Here is a 19,303-nt window from a genome sequence, read left to right as displayed (position 1 = left end):
TTATTATTATTATTATTATTATGTTTTAAGGTTATGTTTGGGAGCTAGGATTAAGTGTAGGATTGAACTAATTATTGGGACAAAATATTAATACCATGTTTGGCATGCTCACTTGGATTGTATTAATGGACTAAATTCAATTTTTAATCCTAAATTCATGGGATTGCTAATCCTAATTTTTGTGAGGGTTTAGTTAGAACTAGATAATGTCAAGAAAAATATTTGTCCATTTATAATATCTTCCATAATTTATTACATCATTTATTTATAACTTAAAAACTATTTATTTATTTATTGTTTTTAATTAAGTAATTTATTTTTTATTCATGATTTACTTAAAGGTTATTAATTAATTTATTATTTGAATAATTAATTTATTTTATTTAATGAAATGATATATCTCATTTGAAATAACCTATAATTTAAATAATTTATACTTCTTTATTTTTGAGTGTGTATAATTCTTATAAGTTTTATTTTTAATTAATTATAATATTTCTTGTTAAATATCTATAAACAGTTGATATTTAAATTCAAATATTAATGTAAATACTATTTAATTTCTTGTAAATTTAATTTAGCATAATTCAATCAATACCATATCAAATATAAGTCAGCACTATATATAATCCAACCTAATCTAATCCATTATAAACTAGTCTAATTCTAATAATTAATCATATCCAATTCTATGTACCAAATATAGCTTACGTGAGATAGTAGTTCTCAGTTCTCACAGCCCAGCCCGTTTGAGGTCAGCTGATGGTTCAGTTTCAGTCCATCGGTCAGAAATCTGAATAGCTTACTTTTCTTTTTGCAAGACAACTGCATTCACGCAAAACAATTGTCACTGTGTTTATGATTTTTTCTTCCTTCAGAATTGATAGCGTGTTTGAAAAAATAAATTTGTCGCCCAATGAAAGGTTAAAATTTACCCCTAATTCGGTTAAATAATTTTTATATACTATTAAAAAATAAAAAGTTAAACTGAATGAATATATATATATACACCTACGTTGCCACAGTTGTACCTTACGACGCTTTTTGTCTTTTTTCAGTAAAATCGTTGGATGCTTTCAAATTTAATCTAACGGCTAAAATTAATTATTGGATAATTCCATCAGCCACTGACAACTTCTACAACCGGTTATATTCTCTCTTTCACGTTTCTCGGCCGCCAAACAATCGCTAAGATAATGACGAAGTGAGTAATTGACACACACACTGCAGAGAAAGATGACAGAAAAAGGGATGACGGCGGGCCCCCCGGCACAAAGGTTCTTCGATTGCTTTTTGTTGTTGGTACCAGATTTATCTGCACAGCTGCAATCAACAAGTGGAGGGAACTCGAGCGAAAGTCGTTGCAGAGGAAAGAGCAAGAGAGCGATCTATGGCCTGATGATAACTCGGCAATTGCGGTACAGAAAGCCGTCAAATGATCTTTTTATTTGACTTTTGATGGATTTTCAAAAGTCTTGGTAATAAAATGTCTCTTAATTTTTCATTTCAATGGCCTATTTTGAGTTATTATTATGCATAGTTATTGGAAGAGTTAGAGTTTTAGTATTAGATTTTGAAATTTGTATTTTGGCTTTGATATGTAGTTGAGATTTTGATCAAGAGCCGGTTTGATGTAGAATTCCTTCTGGCTCATATGTGCTCTGTAAAATTCAAAGAGTGAATAGTGGTTCTAGCAACTCTTTTGAGACGATCTAAAGATTAATGCCCCAATTATTGCTTTTGTTTTATCCGTTTTGCCTTGCAACATTTTGGAATTTATGAGAAGCTCAAAATTATTGAGTCAGAATTGAGGATAAGAACTTGTATAAAAATATTCATATTTTTAAATCATAAAGTATTTCATCTGATGCTTTTGGTGGAACTTAGTTCATTGTGGAGGAAATTATGTTGGATGCATTACTAGATGCTTTTCAAGAGAAAATTTAAGTGATATTTTTCTGAGGATTTTTGCTTCGCCATCTAATTTCAAGCTTGAATTTTTCTTTATATCATCTTGGTTGTGAATTGTGATAACTATAACTCATTGAATTTGCTAGCACTTTTGCTGGTTGTTTATTTTATATAAGATTATGGTGGTGAAGTTTGGAAGCTAAAAAAAGCAATGGAACTTAGGAAGAGTAGAATGCTAGATAAAATCAAAATAATCATTTTTCAGGCATCAAGATAATCAACCAAAGATGATTGTATTCAAAATATCTAGTTTTGACTTTTGTGGCAATATAAGTAACTATTATCTTATATAGTTGTATCATGATAGATAGGCACTAGCTTAATCACTCCAATTCCCCTAAAGCTGTTACATGACTTACTGTGACAGTGTGCATCACGATAAGTATCCTTGCATATTAAGATTTTCCTTCCAGCTCGATGCAGGTATTTTTTGATCTTTTTCGACATGATATGCAATTATGGGAAAGCATATGCTATCACCTTATAGGTATTTTGTTGATGTTTTAGATAGTGCTCAAGATGACATCCAAATTGGCTATTATTGGGTGCAAAATTTACCATTCTTTTATCTTTCATTTTAAGTCTTGCCCCACATTTGCTGAATACCATGATCTGCTTAAGCTTTGGACAAAAAACTTTCATCTGTTGTGGTTTCTGCACTTATGTTGTTTGGCAACAGATTGGGACTAATGGCATGTCCACTTCTCAGATGAATGACTATCTGTTTAGACTCCCAAGTGGTGAATTAACATCTGCCTATCTGCTCTCAGTGGAGATGGTGATATTGACACCAAGTCAACGGAATGACTGGGACCTCACTTTTGTTACACTAATATTGTGTCTATAAGACGCACACAGTTAATTCTTGCACATAAAAAAAGGTCTATGCACAGTAGATTGTTTCGAGAGTTCTTTTTTTTTTTTTTGGTTTTGTATTCTTTAAAAATTCTGTATAATGGTTATATTGTCTATATTGTTATGGATTTATTATAGAAGTAGCCTAAGTTTATGGAATAATTGCAAGTAAGAAAAACTTTAAAGTTTTAGTTGAAAGAAGTCAAGTGAACAAGGAAAGGAAATAAGCAAAAGTAGTAAGCATTTATTATACTTAAGGAACTTGTTATCTTACGTGATAATGTAAAAAACATGAATTTTCATCAAACGGCTGTGGAAGAGTCATGTTTCTTACATCATCATGTAAGATAACTACAGCCTATATTTCATTTGATTGTATCCAGATTACAAAGGTTGGTGGCCTTATAATGGTGAAGTTCTTACAGGTCATTTGCACGCAAAACATTCTAAATATGCAAACATATTGACATATAAGCATACAGAAAATTAATATTCTGAATCTTTGTAATAAAAGTAAAGTTGGGGTTAGACAATATTTACAACATGTATTAATAGAAATGAAAGCAATTATTCCCAAATAAAGTCACTTAGTTCAAAGCGCGGGCATGAGTTAAGTTGAACAAGCCATTTTTTGTTGTTACTCCATGATTGTAGTGAGCTTTTAGTAGTGGATCATGCGCCCTATAAAAGACAAACAGAAGCATAAAAGCAAACCTATCAATTTAACAAGAAATTTGGCACTTCCAACCTAAAAAAAAATTCTTGAACATCAAAATTTAATTTTTTGGAAAAAAATTATAGTAATTCCAACAAATCAAGACTGGAATTAAATTGCAAAAAGAAATTATCTCCAGCATGTTTTTCCACTAACCCTTGTATTGTTATCGCCATATTAACCAGAATAAACCAAACCTTCACATTGATTTCAAGAGCCACATTTTCAAAACACTACATATTGACTATTGAGCCTTGATGCCCGCTTAGGCTAACAGCATTGTGAAACAATCCCAAGTTCCGTTTCATAAACTTAATTCTTCCTATAAGCACAAAGCCGATAATGCTTAATAAAATCAATGCTGATATAAATATTTAATCATGGATTAAATTTATCACTCACATATGATCCGCTAACATTAGTTTAAATAATTATCAACAGCTGATGCTCTTTTCCTTGCTATATAGTCTGATTGTGAACATCTAAAAGTGCCTTCTCAATTTGATTTGGGTTGGATGAATTTATGGGATGACAGGCTGTGGGTTGAATACTTGGTAGAATAAACACCCCCCCCCCCCCCCCCCCCCCCCCCAAAACAAAAAAAATGTAGGTTCAGAAAGGCCATTAACCTGAATTGCTAACATGAATTGCAAAATAAATAATATTACCATACAATTCCCTTGCTATTACACATGTCTACCAACCCTTGACCGAACTGGAATGGCACATCTTAATTCAAATGCGTAGAGAAGTTCACCTAAGTCCAAACTTCCACTCTCCCACCATTGAACATTTTCTATAAAACTAAAATTACACAAAATAATTCAGTGTGAATGAATAAATAAAAGCTCCTTGTTCAGAAAGCAGAGAGGGTTCCACTTCAAATACAATGCTCTTCAAAGGCCAAAAAGCATATAACTACATACAAATTACAGCATGCAAAAATGATTTTAAAAAATCATAAGTGCAAAATCATATAGACCCGACTAGGCGACTTGCCCCTACACACCCATTGTTTCTGTGATAGTCAAGAACTACACAATCAAAGACACTTAAATACTAAGAATTCTTACCCAATGCTTCAATAAGCATATTCTGCTTCAATTCTTTCAACTTTCGCTCCGTTTGAGCAAAATGAGCACTTCACTGATCAGCTGAATCATCTCTATCAACACTAGTAATCACCAGATAATCCAAACCCCACCACGCAATTACCTCAGCAACATTCGTGGGCTCTAAAAGATTAAGTGGTGGATGCGCAAACGAGTTCTTCACATTGCAAATCCTTATATTTATAATCAATTCAACCTAATTAACAGACATTCCAGATTCCTAATAACACAGATGCCATTTAATAAATCCGAATAATTACCTACAACTGCGAGTACAAGTATCGCCGAGGATCATAATTTGTCTGTAAAGCCCATCTTGCCGGCAGACCAGCACCCCCGCAAATTAGGGCACTTGCCCTCTTCACAAAATGTGTGAAGCATCGACTCACCTAATTTTTTTTCTTTCTCTGATCGTATTTATCGTCTCTGGGACTCGATTCTTTCATCTATTTGGCCTTTGCCAAGGGCTCCTTTCGATTATCAGCTTAGCTTCATAAATTCGTCAAATTTCCTTCTACACAACAGTCACCGTGCGATTTCAGATGTGCGTTACAGATTTTATTACATGTAAATTTACCTTTTCTTAACCGGCTTGCTCGGTATTCTTTAACACAAACGTGGCCATCTCTGAAGCGTTCGATCTGTTGTTTTTAAATCTAATGATTATATTGGATAAGGACAAAAATTGTGGTATGTTACCACAATTGCAACGTTGGTGAGTCCTTATATATAATATGATATCCTAAAGTCATAAATACATCCAACGTGGGACCATGAAAAATGAAAATTAGAGAACAACGGTAGGTTGTTTATGCTTTTTTTGGGGCCAAAAAAAAAGGAAAATTTATGAGAATAGTGCAAAAGTAATGATGGCCCACCAAACACGTATTTATTTGACTTTTGTATTACTTTTAAAAATTATTTACGTACCATTTTTTTCACATGTGTATTTAATTACTATAAAATTTTGATATATTTTTTATATTATTTTTATTTTTAAGCTTCTATCAATTAATTACTTTTATATTAAAAATAATTTTATCCATAAATAAATTAAAAATTATTTTATTCTATAAAATATTAAAAAATAAAAAAATTTATAATTACAAGAATACCTTAAATTCAACAAAACAAATAAATCTCAAAATTTAAGATGATAATTTTTGAATGAAATTATAATTATAAAAAATTAATATCTTGTAATTATAATTTTTTATAATTATAATTTCATTTAATTTTTGTTAGTAAATTAAATATAGGAAGGTTTACAAAAATTAACATAATGAGAAAAGCTTTGTAATTGTTGTAAACTTCTTTATAATTAATATTAAAAAATTTTCTTATACAAATTAAAGAAAGTTATAATTACAAAAAATAATATGATAATTTTTTAATAAAATTATAATTATAAAAAAATTAACGTATTGAATTTGAGATTTGTTTATTTTATTAAATTTAAGAGTATTTTTATTATAATTTTTTCAAAATTTTATAAAATAAAATAATTTTTTAATTTATTTAAGAGTCAAATAGTTGTTTTTTAGTGTCTAGTTGATTGAGATAAGTTTAAAAATAAAAGTGGTGTAAAAACACGTTAAAATTTTATAGTGATTAAAAGTATGGATAATAAAACATAAATAGTGTAGACATAATAAAACACAAATAGTGGGGTGGTACAACAGTGGTTCTATACCATTTCTTTTTGTCTTTTGTGGGAAATTTTCATATTACGTCTTTCACTCATTTTTATTTAACTTTTGCTTTACAAATATTAAGTTAATTTTTACTGCATCCATGTGAATCCTTTAACGGCCAATCAACGACAAATCGGCTCTCTCGGTGGCTGTGGTTGGTCGAAAAAGATAGAGGGAATTGTGGGGAACAAAACCCAGGTGGTGCCGTCACCGGAAACTGACAAAATTGCGGCGAATTGAAGCGGCGATTCCGTAGCTTTTCACGGCAGCTTTTCGAATGCTTTCCGGCGATAAGGATGACATAGAGATGATCAGTGTCGTACGAGCTTCCGATCGGTACCAACGTTGGCCAATGGAGTGGCCGAAAATAGAAACAGAGGCATCTGAATCGGCTTCGCGAGTTCAGGTCGACCCGATTTTTTCGGGTTAATTATTTAATCTCAAAATTATAAAAAGAGGGTTATTGTGATACATATGTAATATAGAATAAAAATTTACACATAATAAATAGTATAAGGTGTTAATTAAAATATTTATATGAATACAGTAGAAATTAATATAATATTTGTGAAACAAAGTTTAAATAAAAATGAGTAAAAGGGGTTATATAAATATTTATCATAAAAGACTAAAAAAAATGGTACTATACTACTGTTGCACCGCAGCTGAACCCGGAAATAGTGAAAGGTTAATTTTCCCAATATTTTCTTTTAAAGAGAAATGGGAAATCAAAAATAATATCAATCACACTCCTTTTCCGTGCTTTTTGATTGTTGACAGCATAAGATCCAGTCCGTAGTTTCCGTTCAACTCAAATTTCCCGTCTTCCTTCATTCATTTACGATCTCCGATTTCGAATATGGCTGACGCAGCTGTTTCCCGTCTCTTGGAGCTGCTGGTTTCAATATCTACTGAAGAGAATAGAGAGGAGGGGAGGCTTATTGTGGGTGACGGCAAAGAGGTGAAAAGGCTCGTATCCAATTTTCAAGCCAGCCAAGCCTTTCTTGCAGATGCAGAGCAGAGGCAAGTGAAGGAGGAAGCTGTCAGACTTTGGCTGGATCAGCTCAAAGACGCATGTTATGACATGGAAGATGTGTTGGATGAGTGGATCACTACTAGGCTCAAATTGCAAATCGAGGGAGTACTTGATGATCATGAGAGTGCTCCAACTCTTGTTTCTCAGAAGGTGTGTTCCTTCCTTCCTGCTGCTTGCTTTTGTTTCAATTTTCGAGCCGGTTTGCATCGTGGTATTGCTATCAAGATAAAAGAGTTAAATGAATGTGTAGATGATATTGCCAAACAGAGAGATATGTTTGGTTTTAATGTAAGTAGGAGTGTTGGGCCATCAAAACGACTGGAAACTACCTCTCTAGTTGACGAATCAGCAGTATATGGTCGAGATGAGGAGAAGAATACTTTAATAAGCAAGTTGTTGTCCGAGAGTAGCGAAAAAATAAGAGGCCTCCATATCATCTCAATTGTTGGTATGGCAGGGATTGGGAAGACTACCCTTGCTCAATTGGCCTACAATAGTGATGAGACGCGGAGACATTTCAACACAAAATTGTGGGTGTGTGTATCTGCCACTTTTGATGAGTTCACGATTGCCAAATCAATTGTTGGCTCTCTAGGAGGCAGCGTCGGTAATTTTGTGGAATTTCAATCTCTGATGCTACATATTAGCAAGTGTATTGTGGGTAAGAAATTTTTTCTTGTCTTAGATGATGTGTGGACTGAAGATTACTATAAATGGGAACCATTATTTCACTGTCTAAAGAATGGTCTCCATGGAAGCAAAATTTTGATTACCACACGTAAAGAAACAGTTGCTCGTGTGATGAAATCAACCGACATTATCATGGTTAGGGAATTTACTGAAGATGTAAGTTGGTCATTGTTTTGCCATATTGCATTTTTTGGTAGATCTCCTCCGGAGCGTGAACATCTTGAAGAAATTGGGAGAGATATTGTGCGCAAGTGCAACGGCTTACCTCTTGCTATAAAGACTGTTGGGATGCTTTTGCGCTCTAGAAATACTATTGACGAGTGGCAAATGATCTTCGAAAGTGAACTGTGGGTTGAGATGGGACCTTTTGCCCCTTTATTGTTGAGTTATAATGATTTGCCCTCTACTGTTAAAAGTTGTTTCTTATATTGTGCCATCTTTCCAAAAGATTTCCAAATCAATAAAGATAAATTGATTAAATTGTGGATGGCTCAAGGTTATCTTGGTAAGAGAGAAAGTGAAGAGGAGATGGAGATAATTGGTGAAGAGTATTTTGACTTGTTAGCGATGCAATCTTTATTCCAAGACTTTGAAAAAGATGATAATGGTAAGATTTTATCATGTAAGATGCATGGCATAGTGCATGATTTTGCCCAATATCTAGCTAAGAATGAAAGTCTTACTATGGAAGCTAATGATGGTCTTCAGGCAACAAACATCAGTTATGGTTATAAGCTTCGTCATTTAATGTTGGCTCTCAATAAAGCTGTTTCTTTTCCTGTCTCCATCTGTGGAGCTAAAAGAGTTCGCAGCCTCTTGATTCAATATGGAGTTACAAACTGTTCATCAATTAGTGAGGTACTACCAAAAATTTTCAATGAGTTGACATCTTTACGGGCATTAGATCTAAGTGGACAATTTTGGTGGGAAAAAGTGATAATAACGATTCCAGAAGGGATAGAGAGACTGATTCTTTTGAGATACCTTAATTTGTCCTCACTAAAAATGAAAGAATTGCCTGAGAAATTGTGTGAGCTAATTAATTTACAAACTTTAGAGCTCAGTTGGTGTACCAATCTCAGAAAGTTACCTGAAGGAATGGAGAAGTTAATCAGACTAAGGCATCTTGTAAATGTTGAGACGTCACTAAGTTACATACCAAGAGGAATTGAAAGATTGACTAGTCTTCGGACATTAAGTGAATTCGTTGTGAGTGGTGATGGCAAAGCATGCACCCTTGCAAGTTTAAAAAACTTGAACCACCTTCAAGGGTCTCTTAGTGTAAAAAATTTGGGAAGTGTTACAGATTTCAGTGTGGTTAAGGAAGCAAATCTGCAGAACAAAAGAAAAATCATTCGTTTGTATCTAAATTTTGAAAATGATGCAGAGGAACTTAGGATGAATAAGGATGATGAAAGTAGGATGTTTACAGATGAAAGAGTTCTTGAAGCCTTACAACCACCTCCAAATTTAGAGTTTCTGGAGATTAGAGGCTACAAAGGCAACGCCAGCTACCTTGATTGCATAATGTCATTGAGTGTGTTGAGGACGTTAAATCTCCATGGTTGCACCAATTTGGATCATTTGCCTCCTCTGGGAAAACTTTCATCTCTTGAATCACTCTCTATAAGCAGTATGCGGAGTGTGAGAGTAGGTAACGAACTTCTGGGAATAAGAAGCATTGATGCGTCATCATCTTCATCAGATATTGTCTTCCCCAAATTGAAATCTCTTAAGTTTGTAAACATGGAAGAATGGGAAGATTGGGATTGTGGGACAATCATGCCATGTCTTCGTTTCTTGTCACTTGTACACTGTCCCAAATTGAAGGCACTGCCAGGCCACATTCTTCAAACAGATGCACTGGAGGAATTGACTATCAATTGGTGCACTGTTCTGGAAGAGCGTTACAATGAGACAGGAGAGGACTGGGACAAAATTTCTCGAATCCCTAGCATCATAATTAATTTTGAATTTGTGAAAAGAGGTAGACCTTGATTTTTCAGACAGCTACAGTTGGAACTAATGGACAGGTAATTGCTTTTTCTTTAAAATCAGTTTTTTGTAATTTAATAGGTAACAAAATTTGGCATCAAATTATGTTGTGCTTATTCTTTTGACTTAGCAACCATTGTTTTTAATCTTTTGGATTTCTTGTTTCCATCAAGTCAACTTTTGTATGTATATCAGTTTGTTCCAAAATATTTATGGAAAATAGTTATAGGTTGAACATTTTGGATTAAATTTGTCTGCTCGAATTCAATTCCATATAACTTTTCAGTAGTGATTATTATACTGTGATACTTGTACAGACTACAGAGTGTATGTATCCATCTACTCAACTAAATTAGCTGAAAATTTTGCAGGCATGAGAAGAAACTGTTACTGCAAAGACACAATTGTTCCAAATCTGTTCTCCTCAACCCACTCAAGTCTTATGTTTCACCATCGTTCATCACTATCATGCCATTGTTTTCTTGAATAATTCATTTCTGACATTGATGTGTGAAATCTGAACAAGGTAATTGGCCTTTGGCAGCTCGTGTAATCTTCTCCCCATCTATCCATCATTTCTGCTTTTCAACATGCTCGCTAATAATCACAACATAATATTTCAGGGGTAGATATTCAATCACAATATAATATTACAGGGGTAGATATTCAATCTCAAGAGACATGAAAACTTCTCATCATGGTGGCTATATGGGTCAGGGTCATACAAGAGAGAGTATAGCAGGATTTGATTAGCTGGAGAAGAGTGGAAGACTTCACAATAGACTTTTTTGGTATATATTCTTTAAAGATGGAGGAATTGACCACTGGCACATTTTTGATACTCAGAAAAGTAATTTACTTGATCAGATCATTTAACATCCTTAGATTATGTCAATGTTTTTATTTTATCGCGCATTTTACAATTAATTTAGTAAGTGTACTTGGTATTTGCACGAATTTTTAAACAGTCATAGAATGTTAATGAATTAAGTTGGAATCTACCACCTATCTTTTTTTTTTTTAATTAAATATCATTAATCGTAAGCTAATATCTGATGAGCATTTCGAAATATCACAATGTGCTTTTACTATTTTCTCCCCAACTTGTTAAGAAAATATTCTATTTTGACTGAAACCATGTTCTGCAGGTGAAAGGCAAAAAACAAGCTAGAGAGGATGATGCAAGGGTGCATCCAAAGCCGGCTGATGGGAAATGATTTATAGTAAATTTTAATAAGAAGTAAGGCAAGTAAAATTTTTTTGAACCGTAGAATCATACTGACTGATAGCACAACCTTTCTGCAACTAGTAGCAACTTATCGGTTCTTAGGCATGATCCCATATGCTCTCAGGTTTGCATTTCGATGCGGCCTCTTCAATTTATGCATGTCTCTGGCTTTAAAGTTATGTACTTTTTCTGCTTCTTAACATGGCATAAGATTTGTGATATGCTATTAAAAAAAAAACAATATTATGTCATGTGGGTAGCATCACTGTCTATGGAGGAACATATGCCTAACACTGTGAGAGAGTTTTAGGCATATTAGTGGGATGCCCAGAACCCAATCACCTACATTGTACAGTTGTCCAACATTCCTAGGTATGAGATGTTTGTACTTTCTATATTACACGATAATAGAGTAATTGGAGGGTGATTAGGTTGATACTTTTTCGTTTTTGGCAGGTTAAATTCAGGGTTGAGGATTGAATTTGTGAGGGCAAATCGAGAATGTCTGTAGAAGAGTGCTATTCAACATTGCAGTGCTTATTCAATGATAAGAGTTTCATCAAGGAGGGACAATTATACCTAGAATATGAAATGTGAAGGTATATATACTAATTTTGATGGAATTTAGAAACCTGAAAGATTTTGGGGTTAAGGTTGTTAGAAATTGGTGATTGGGTTGATACTTTCTATATTACACGATAATAGAGTAATTGGAGGGTGATTAGGTTGATACTTTTTCATTTTTGGCAGGTTAAATTCAGGGTTGAGGATTGAATTTGTGAGGGCAAATCAAGAATTTGTCTGCAGAAAAGTGCTATTCAACAATGTATTGCTTATTCAATGATAAGAGTTTCATCTAGCAGGGACAATTTACCTGGTATATGAAGTGTGAAGCTATATATACTAATTTTGATGGAATCTAGAAACCTGAAAGATTTTGGAGTTAAGGTTGTCAGAAATTGACAAATTGTTATTACAAGTCCTGAATCACTGACCTAGCTTCATATTTCCTTGGAGATCAGGTACATGTCACAGTCAACAATATCAAATAAATGGAGCCTGTCAAGATTTACATGCAGAAAAACAGAATAAGTTGTTTACTAGACGATCTTCTCTATTCTTCAAAATATGGAAGCGAACAAAAGTTCTGATTATTGCCTTAAATTCGTGATGTTGCTCCTCAGCAGCTCTCGTATAATTAACCCGGTGTATCAACTGACCACTAGCCGCACACTCTTGCTTAAGGGACTCCTGTGCTCCTTTCTCCGTTTCAAGCTTGATTGGACTGTTGATTATTATCATACTATACAATTCTATTGAAGATGGTTGATACATCACTTCACTTTCAAAGATAGCATTTTAAAGACTCATAGCTGAGGTTCCTGCTCTTGCAAAATGAGCGATGCTTCAAAAATCTACAGTGGAAAGCCGGCTCATGATTATTGTGTTTGTGTCATACTGAAGCTCAAACAATCTTGTTCAAATTTTCTGGTTATGCGCTAAACTCATTAGTTTCTGTTGAACTTTGCCGTTTCTGATACTTTCATGAGATATTATTCATCAAATCATGGAGTTGATTTCATGTACTTCAGAATCCAAATAAATTTGCGTGTTATTATTTTTTTTTCCTAATTTGTTTTAATCAGAACTCTAGTTTGTGCATTAAGGAACTGTAGCAACCTTTTTTATCAGATTGCTAATTGGTAAATTTTTTGGTTGCACGCTTAAGGAAAAAGGAAATTAGAGATTATTCCCTAGGGTCATTATTTTGTTGTCATTCTTGTTACTTTGGAGCTTCCTAGCATAGGAGAAGTCGATCTGGTTGTCTCAAAATCAGAATTAGAGAGATTATTTCTAAGGCCAGTTTGTTGATGGAATCACAATTATAGAGATTAATTTATTCGTACTTTAAAAATGGATAAAAATAAAATAAATAATAAGTCTAATGACTTGTCAAATTAACGAAGAAGAATGATAGACGAACAAAATAGTGATAACACGCTTGCTTCAGTTTAAAATGCATTGTAGGAAGTGCAGTGGGCTTTAGTTTGAAAATAACGAAGAACGTGCAGAACCTTGACCGAACCTTGACCGGCCTCCCATGGCCACACTGTCCGCCGCTGATGGTGCTTTACCACCGCCGGAACCGTCCCTCAATGCTAATAACTTCTTCTCCGATCAAGAGCCCCTACAAAAGCCACCACCACGTTTAAACGCAAACCCTAGTTCACGGCAAACCTTCTAAAATCTGCTCCACACCGTCACCACGTTACGAGCTCCACTGGTGGTGAGTCCTTGTCGACGGAACCTTCCTTGGACCTGACGCACACCCAACAGCCGCCACCTGGCCTTTTTATAACCCCAGCCAGCTGCCTCTTTATAACCCAAGCTCTAATTCGTCACATTCAACCCTCGCCCAAGACCAAACCCAAGCCAAACAGCCATATCTCCCCCAACTCAGCTACTTCATTCAACTCAGCCACTTCATTCAACTCAAAACCGATCAGCCCCCACCACCCTTGGTCGTAATCTCAATCCATCGGCTAAGCCTGCATATGCCTCCGTTATTAATCCTGCGACTGTCCTCAACCCTGCTGCTACCTTATGGCTTTCAAAGTCATTCGTCGATACTTTTTCTGGCTCTACTACCGTTCAATCCCGTAAGTCGGTTTCTTTGCTTTTGGGGGAACCTGCTATTTACTTTTCGACAGCAAAAATTCAGTCCCTGGCCGAGCCTTTCAAGTTATCCCTTGTTGGTAAGTTTTCTTTTAGTCGCACTCCAATGGATGTGATTAGAAAGTTTATTGTCTCTCTAAGTTTGCAAGGTAGTATGCTGGTTTCATTGTTAGATAATAGGCACGCCTTGATCAAGCTTCAACTTAAAGAAGATTACTCCCGTATATGGGTTAGGCAGTCCGAAATGTTAATGGAAAGAGCATGTTGGCCAGGTGCAGCTACGTGTAAACATCTTGGGCACTCTGCTGATGCTTGTTTTGTTACCAATCTTAGGCTTTGGAAGCCCCAACAACCTGTTGGGCAGGTGCAGAATACTGTTGTTTGAGATAAAAGAAAGATGTCTATGTCAGCTGTTGATGTACAGCCTAAGGGTGGATTGTGCTACGCAGTATGTGGTTGCTGAGGATAATCGAACACAGGGCCTGTTCTTGTCCAGGGTCAATCTTCGGGTTTGGCTCCGCAGACTCTTTTCAGTGAGGAGATTTGGCCTTTAAGGCTTTGATAGGTCCCAGTCAGAGACAGCCAATGATCACGCGTAACATAAGTGATATTTTTCTACTTACGGCGAGAAAGGACCAAATAATTGTTGTTTAGAATTCTCAATACTTTTATTTGTATTCTGGAGCTTATTTATAATAAGAAGACTTTGGTTTCCATCCTACAATTACGGCTAAATAAACGAGTATAACAACTTAGCTAAGAATTTGAAACCGAAAGATAATCGAAAACAACTTCCGTGTCTTAGCTTCCCTCCTTACTCGCTGCACAATCGTTGATAAGCGTATTCCTAAATCACGGCTCCAGCTCCAGCTCCAGCACGTATCTTCACGATCTCAGCACATGCATGTTTCATGCATGGGTTGCATGGGACTCATGCCCTCACGTAGCAAACCTAGGATTTGGCTTTGGCATTCTTCCAGATCTTCGTGGCTCATGCATTTGCTGTCTATCAGGCTTGGTGGCAATGAGGGTACTTCTTTGGATGCTCGGTCACTTGTTCCTGTTGCTCCAAATACTAAGGATGATGAGTCTGATTCAGTTTTCTGGCTGAGAGTTTAGGATGACAATGGTCCAAAGGATTCTGCTGTTTTGAGAGATGTTGTTTAATGCGCCGAGGTCGCTAATCCTCTTTCTTCATTTTTGGATGACCCGAGTGTTCATAGGGCATCCATCGGCTCTACTGTTTTCTAATCTTCTTTGGATGATATTCGCTGCATGGTTGTGGGTTTCAATTCCCATCATATAGATATCCCTTTTCATTCTGATGAAGAGTTTAGCTCTAATAAGAATCTTGTGGCTGATGAGTATTTCGCATTTGAACCTGAGGATAGTGGGGGGCGTGATCTTGACTCTAACTTCAGTGTTGCTGACCCCATACCTCTAGTTCTAGAAAAGGTTTCAAATTAGTAAGTGGTCGCAAGTATCGTAAGCAGTTCTTTGGGCGTTTGCAATAATTAATTCTTTAGTTTCTTATTTATTCTCTTATTACTTTTGCTATTTTTCCATTTCTTTGGGCGTTTGCAATAATTAATTCTTTAGTTTCTTATTTATTCTCTTATTGCTTTTGCTACTTTTCCATTTGTTATTTGTGCTTGTTCCCTTAATTGGAGGTTTTGGTTTATGTTCCCTTTAAATGTAATTTAATTTATTATTTAATCTACAGATAAGGAAGACTCGCCTAACCCTCTACCCTTTGGTGGTTTTTAATTTTAAAAAATATAAAATAGTTATAGAAAATGTTGAGGAATTAAGAGCATCAGCTCAGCCATGCCGTCGTCTCCCATCCCGGGGTGAACCACCTCGGCTAAATGGTACGAGCGGAACACTGATAGAGAGCCTTCTGCAAACGTGGGCCTACCAGAGACGAGTACCGACCAGAGACGTATACCGAGTAGATACCCATTCCCCAAAGAGCGGGCACACGACCTCACGAAATTGCGATAGTTGCGCTATGTTAAGAACCGTTGAGGGAGACACGGTATACCACGTTTACCCACAATGTAGTAGTTGGAGTCCCATGAGGGGCTGCCACTATCCGAGAAAGTGGGGGATGGAGGGTGAACGGATATGTGGGACAGTGGCTATAAAAGAGGAAGAAACCAATAAAGAAGGGGAGGGAAAAAATGGAGAGAAGGGAAAGCTCTGCCAAATTGAAACCAGACCACTTTCTATACAAACTGTGAGCAAATTATAAGCAAATTACCGAGTCTAAATTGCACTGTTTTTCCGTAAACACCTTGTGCTAACTTAGGCATCGGAGGGTTTACGCTGGTAAAACCACCGGCGTCTCTGATCCACTTTTGTGAACGCAGGCTTAGTAGGAGAAGGAAGGGCAATTCCAACTTCAGTGACTTGAGCGATCGTTGAAGCAAGAAGAAATTGACATCTTCTCTACTGACCACATAAGCGTTGGTGTAAAGATCTGGTCGGACAAAGGATGAGTAGATTTCAGCATCAATATTTTAGAGCCGTCTGTGGGGAGTTGGATAAAAAGCTACCACCAAACTAATAGTCATCAGAGGAAGCACACAAACAATCGGTTATGGATGTTTTAAGGAAGGGTGCCTTAGGGGATGACAATGAAACTGTTGAGACAATCACTCTCCGGGAGATTGCGAATGAAGCTCGAGAGAGGATGATGCAAGATCGACTAGAGCGGATGGAGAAACAAATGGAGACTCTCGCGGCCATATTGTATGAGCTGAGGGGGTGAACGAAGAAGGGATTGTGAAACCCCTGTGGGGAGAGATGAAGTTGTGGCAGAACCCAGCCTCCGGAGGCGTAGAGTCGAGGAGATCCCTCTACCGATAGACTAACCCTATGGGGCACATCCCTATAGAAGTACTTGTCAGATTCCAGGGGAGCGCGTAGATGAATGGAGAGGCCAACCTCGCTCCGGACGGGTACTGGAAATTGATGGCCGAGGAGCCAATATTGATGAAGGAGAGCTCAGACAACGGTTGCTGAATGGCGAGCAGGAGCGAGATCAGATAGCTGCGCGCGATCCTGACCGTGCTGTAGAATTGGAAGGCGAGGTGCGCAGATTGGCGCAGGTGATGGATGAGATTCAGGGAAAGAGAAAGTCCCCGAGTTGGAGGATAATGCTAGATGAAGAATTTCCGTTATTAGCCGAGATCATGGGTACTGTAATCCCAAGAGATTTTCGCTTCCCCGACCTCAAATACTCCGGGCGAAGTGACCCGCTGGTGCATATTGAACGTTTCAACGACATGACAGGTGTGCAGGGGCTAACACCAGCTCAGAGATGTAGGGTGTATTCATTGACACTAGAGGGACGAGCCCGAGAATGGTACCGCGAGCTGCCACGAGGAAGTATTAAAGGATACGAGCAGATGTGCTAAGAGTTGGCCGAGCAGTTCTGAGGAGCAGTGACCCCAGAGGACGATACGATGGAATTGATGGGGATGAAGCAGGAGGAACATGAATCCCTTCGGGATTTTGTAAAATGATACCACCGGGTCGTGCTTGATTTGGGAGCTTTTAATCATCCGCAGGCGTTAAGGGGATTAAAAGAGGGTGTGAGGATAGGCCGACTATGGTATAACTTGAGAAGTCCCCTGGTGCAGAATTATTCGGCGGGGTATGAGCAGGCGAGGAGAGATATAGAAATCGAAGAAGAAAAATCGACGAGGATAAAAAGGGAACAGCTGGAGGAGCTGAGACAAAAGGAAAGGAGAATCCCAAGTAGGAGCGGGTCGGGAAAGCGAGCTGGGGAATCCTCAGTGATGGACGCAATATCCGCTCGGTCTTGCCCTTACCCCATGGCTCAGAGATCGCAACAGTTCCAACACAGCCGAGCTCGGCCTCCGCGCCCCCTATTCTCGGAGCAGCAACGAGAATTCCGGCAGTTGGCTGCCCAACCTTATCACAACGCTCCCAAGGCATTACATACCACCAACTCCAGAGCTGGGCGACCAGGTCAGCTACCTACAATATCAGCTCGGGACGATATCTATGATAGCCGAGCAGTCCAGCTGATTGACCAGAGCTTAGCATATAGACAATACACCCCATTAAAAGTCCTTATGGAGGAGTTGTACGAGAGGATCGAGGGACGAGGCCTGCTGTACCCTCCAGCCTCTATAACAAAACCTGCTCACCAACGTGATAAGAGCAGATTCTGCAAATTCCACGACACTCATGATCACACTATCAGCCAATGTCGTGACTTAAAGATTCAGGTGGAGGATTTGGTGAGGAATCGGTACCTTGATGAATATGTAGATGGAGTGTCCCCCGTCATTGAATCACAGTACAAGCGGGATGAAGGAGTTGAGAGGAGCCTGGAACGTGAACAGCCAACTATCCGTATGATAGCAGGGGGGCCAACATTGGCTGGGGATTCGAACATGGCACGGAAGAGCTATGGGAGATACGCCATGACCAGTAAAGAAGTGTTTTTCAATTTGCCAGCAGCCAAGAGGGCGAAAGTGAGGCAAGTTCCCATTATGTGGACAAATGACGACGAAAAGGGTATTTTATATCCTCATGAGGATGCATTGGTGATTAAGACAATGGTGGCTGGTACAGAATTACAGCGAATACTGGTGGACACGGGCAGCTCGGTTGACATACTGTTTAAGTCGGCCCTAGATGATATGGGAATTTCAGACTTAAAACTGAAACGGACGAATACATTCTTGAAGGGATTTGGAGGAGGACGGTTAACCCCCATGGGGATCATCGAGCTCCCGGTTAATGTAGGATCAAAGCCGTTTGAAAGAACAGTGATGCTGGACTTTGTCGTGGTAGAAGAGAGAAGTCTTTATCAGATGATATTGGGACGACCTTTCATGAGGATTAGCCTGCGTTATATCTATGCATTATCTGGCGTTGAAATACAGAGTCAACGGAGTTGTAGGCGTAGTAAAAGGTGACCAGAGAATGACGAGGAACTGTTACGCTACAACGGCCAAGGAGACACTACATGTTACATCTCTGGATAACCGAGGAGATTCTAAAAATGGACGCCAAGAACCTGTTGAGAAGTTGGAGGAGGTTGTTGTGAGCAAGGGTAACCCGAGCAGAGTGGTTAAAGTCGGGTTAGGATTAAGCGAAGAAATAAAAGGCGAGCTGGTGAAATGCCTACAGTCCCATACAGATATATTTGCATGGTCTCATGAGGATATGCCAGGAATTGATCGCGGGGTAGCTTGCCACAAGTTAGCAATCAAGAAAGGGGCAAGACCGGTGAGGTAGAAAAGGAGGTGCTTTAACCAAGAAAGGTACGAGGCCATAAATGCCGAGGTG

The 19,303-nt window shown here is 37.5% G+C and overlaps 2 protein-coding genes and 1 long non-coding RNA gene across 20 annotated transcripts in view; 2 read left to right on the top strand and 1 right to left on the bottom strand.

Moving 5' to 3' along the window:
• The window catches only part of LOC102611411 (zinc finger CCCH domain-containing protein 62-like), a 116,978-nt gene that overhangs the window by 22,739 nt on the left and 74,936 nt on the right, over window positions 1–19,303 (top strand). The window lies entirely within an intron of this gene.
• On the bottom strand, window positions 3,298–5,201 carry LOC127903768 (uncharacterized). The gene is made up of 3 exons (XR_008056531.1): window positions 4,914–5,201; window positions 4,615–4,826; window positions 3,298–3,507 (listed from the first exon to the last, which is right to left on the bottom strand). It is a non-coding gene; the product is annotated as an uncharacterized LOC127903768 (long non-coding RNA).
• LOC102608552 (putative disease resistance protein RGA3) lies at window positions 7,055–12,922 on the top strand. Of its 12 annotated transcripts, none has more exons than XM_052444530.1 (7): window positions 7,055–10,106; window positions 10,440–10,594; window positions 10,692–10,859; window positions 11,217–11,308; window positions 11,753–11,895; window positions 12,047–12,173; window positions 12,319–12,922. In XM_052444530.1, the coding sequence occupies exon 1, from the start codon at window positions 7,207–7,209 to the stop codon at window positions 10,069–10,071; it is 2,865 nt and encodes a 954-aa protein (XP_052300490.1). In that variant the 5' UTR covers window positions 7,055–7,206; the 3' UTR covers window positions 10,072–10,106; window positions 10,440–10,594; window positions 10,692–10,859; window positions 11,217–11,308; window positions 11,753–11,895; window positions 12,047–12,173; window positions 12,319–12,922. The 12 variants fall into 12 exon arrangements, with proteins under 12 accessions (XP_052300490.1, XP_052300488.1, XP_052300483.1 ...); XM_052444528.1 differs by having other exon boundaries at window positions 10,692–10,918; XM_052444523.1 differs by having other exon boundaries at window positions 10,692–10,918; window positions 11,217–11,668.

Source organism: Citrus sinensis, chromosome 7 (assembly GCF_022201045.2).
Source record: "Citrus sinensis cultivar Valencia sweet orange chromosome 7, DVS_A1.0, whole genome shotgun sequence".
Classification (NCBI taxonomy): Eukaryota; Viridiplantae; Streptophyta; class Magnoliopsida; order Sapindales; family Rutaceae; genus Citrus; species Citrus sinensis.
Note: the sequence above shows the minus strand (reverse complement) of the source record. Positions and strands in the feature narration are given on the sequence as shown.

What these genes read in the sequence shown, in the direction of transcription:
- LOC102608552 (XM_006465797.4), top strand. Translation starts at nt 7,207, where the DNA reads ATGGCTGACGCAGCTGTTTCCCGTCTCTTGGAGCTGCTGGTTTCAATA.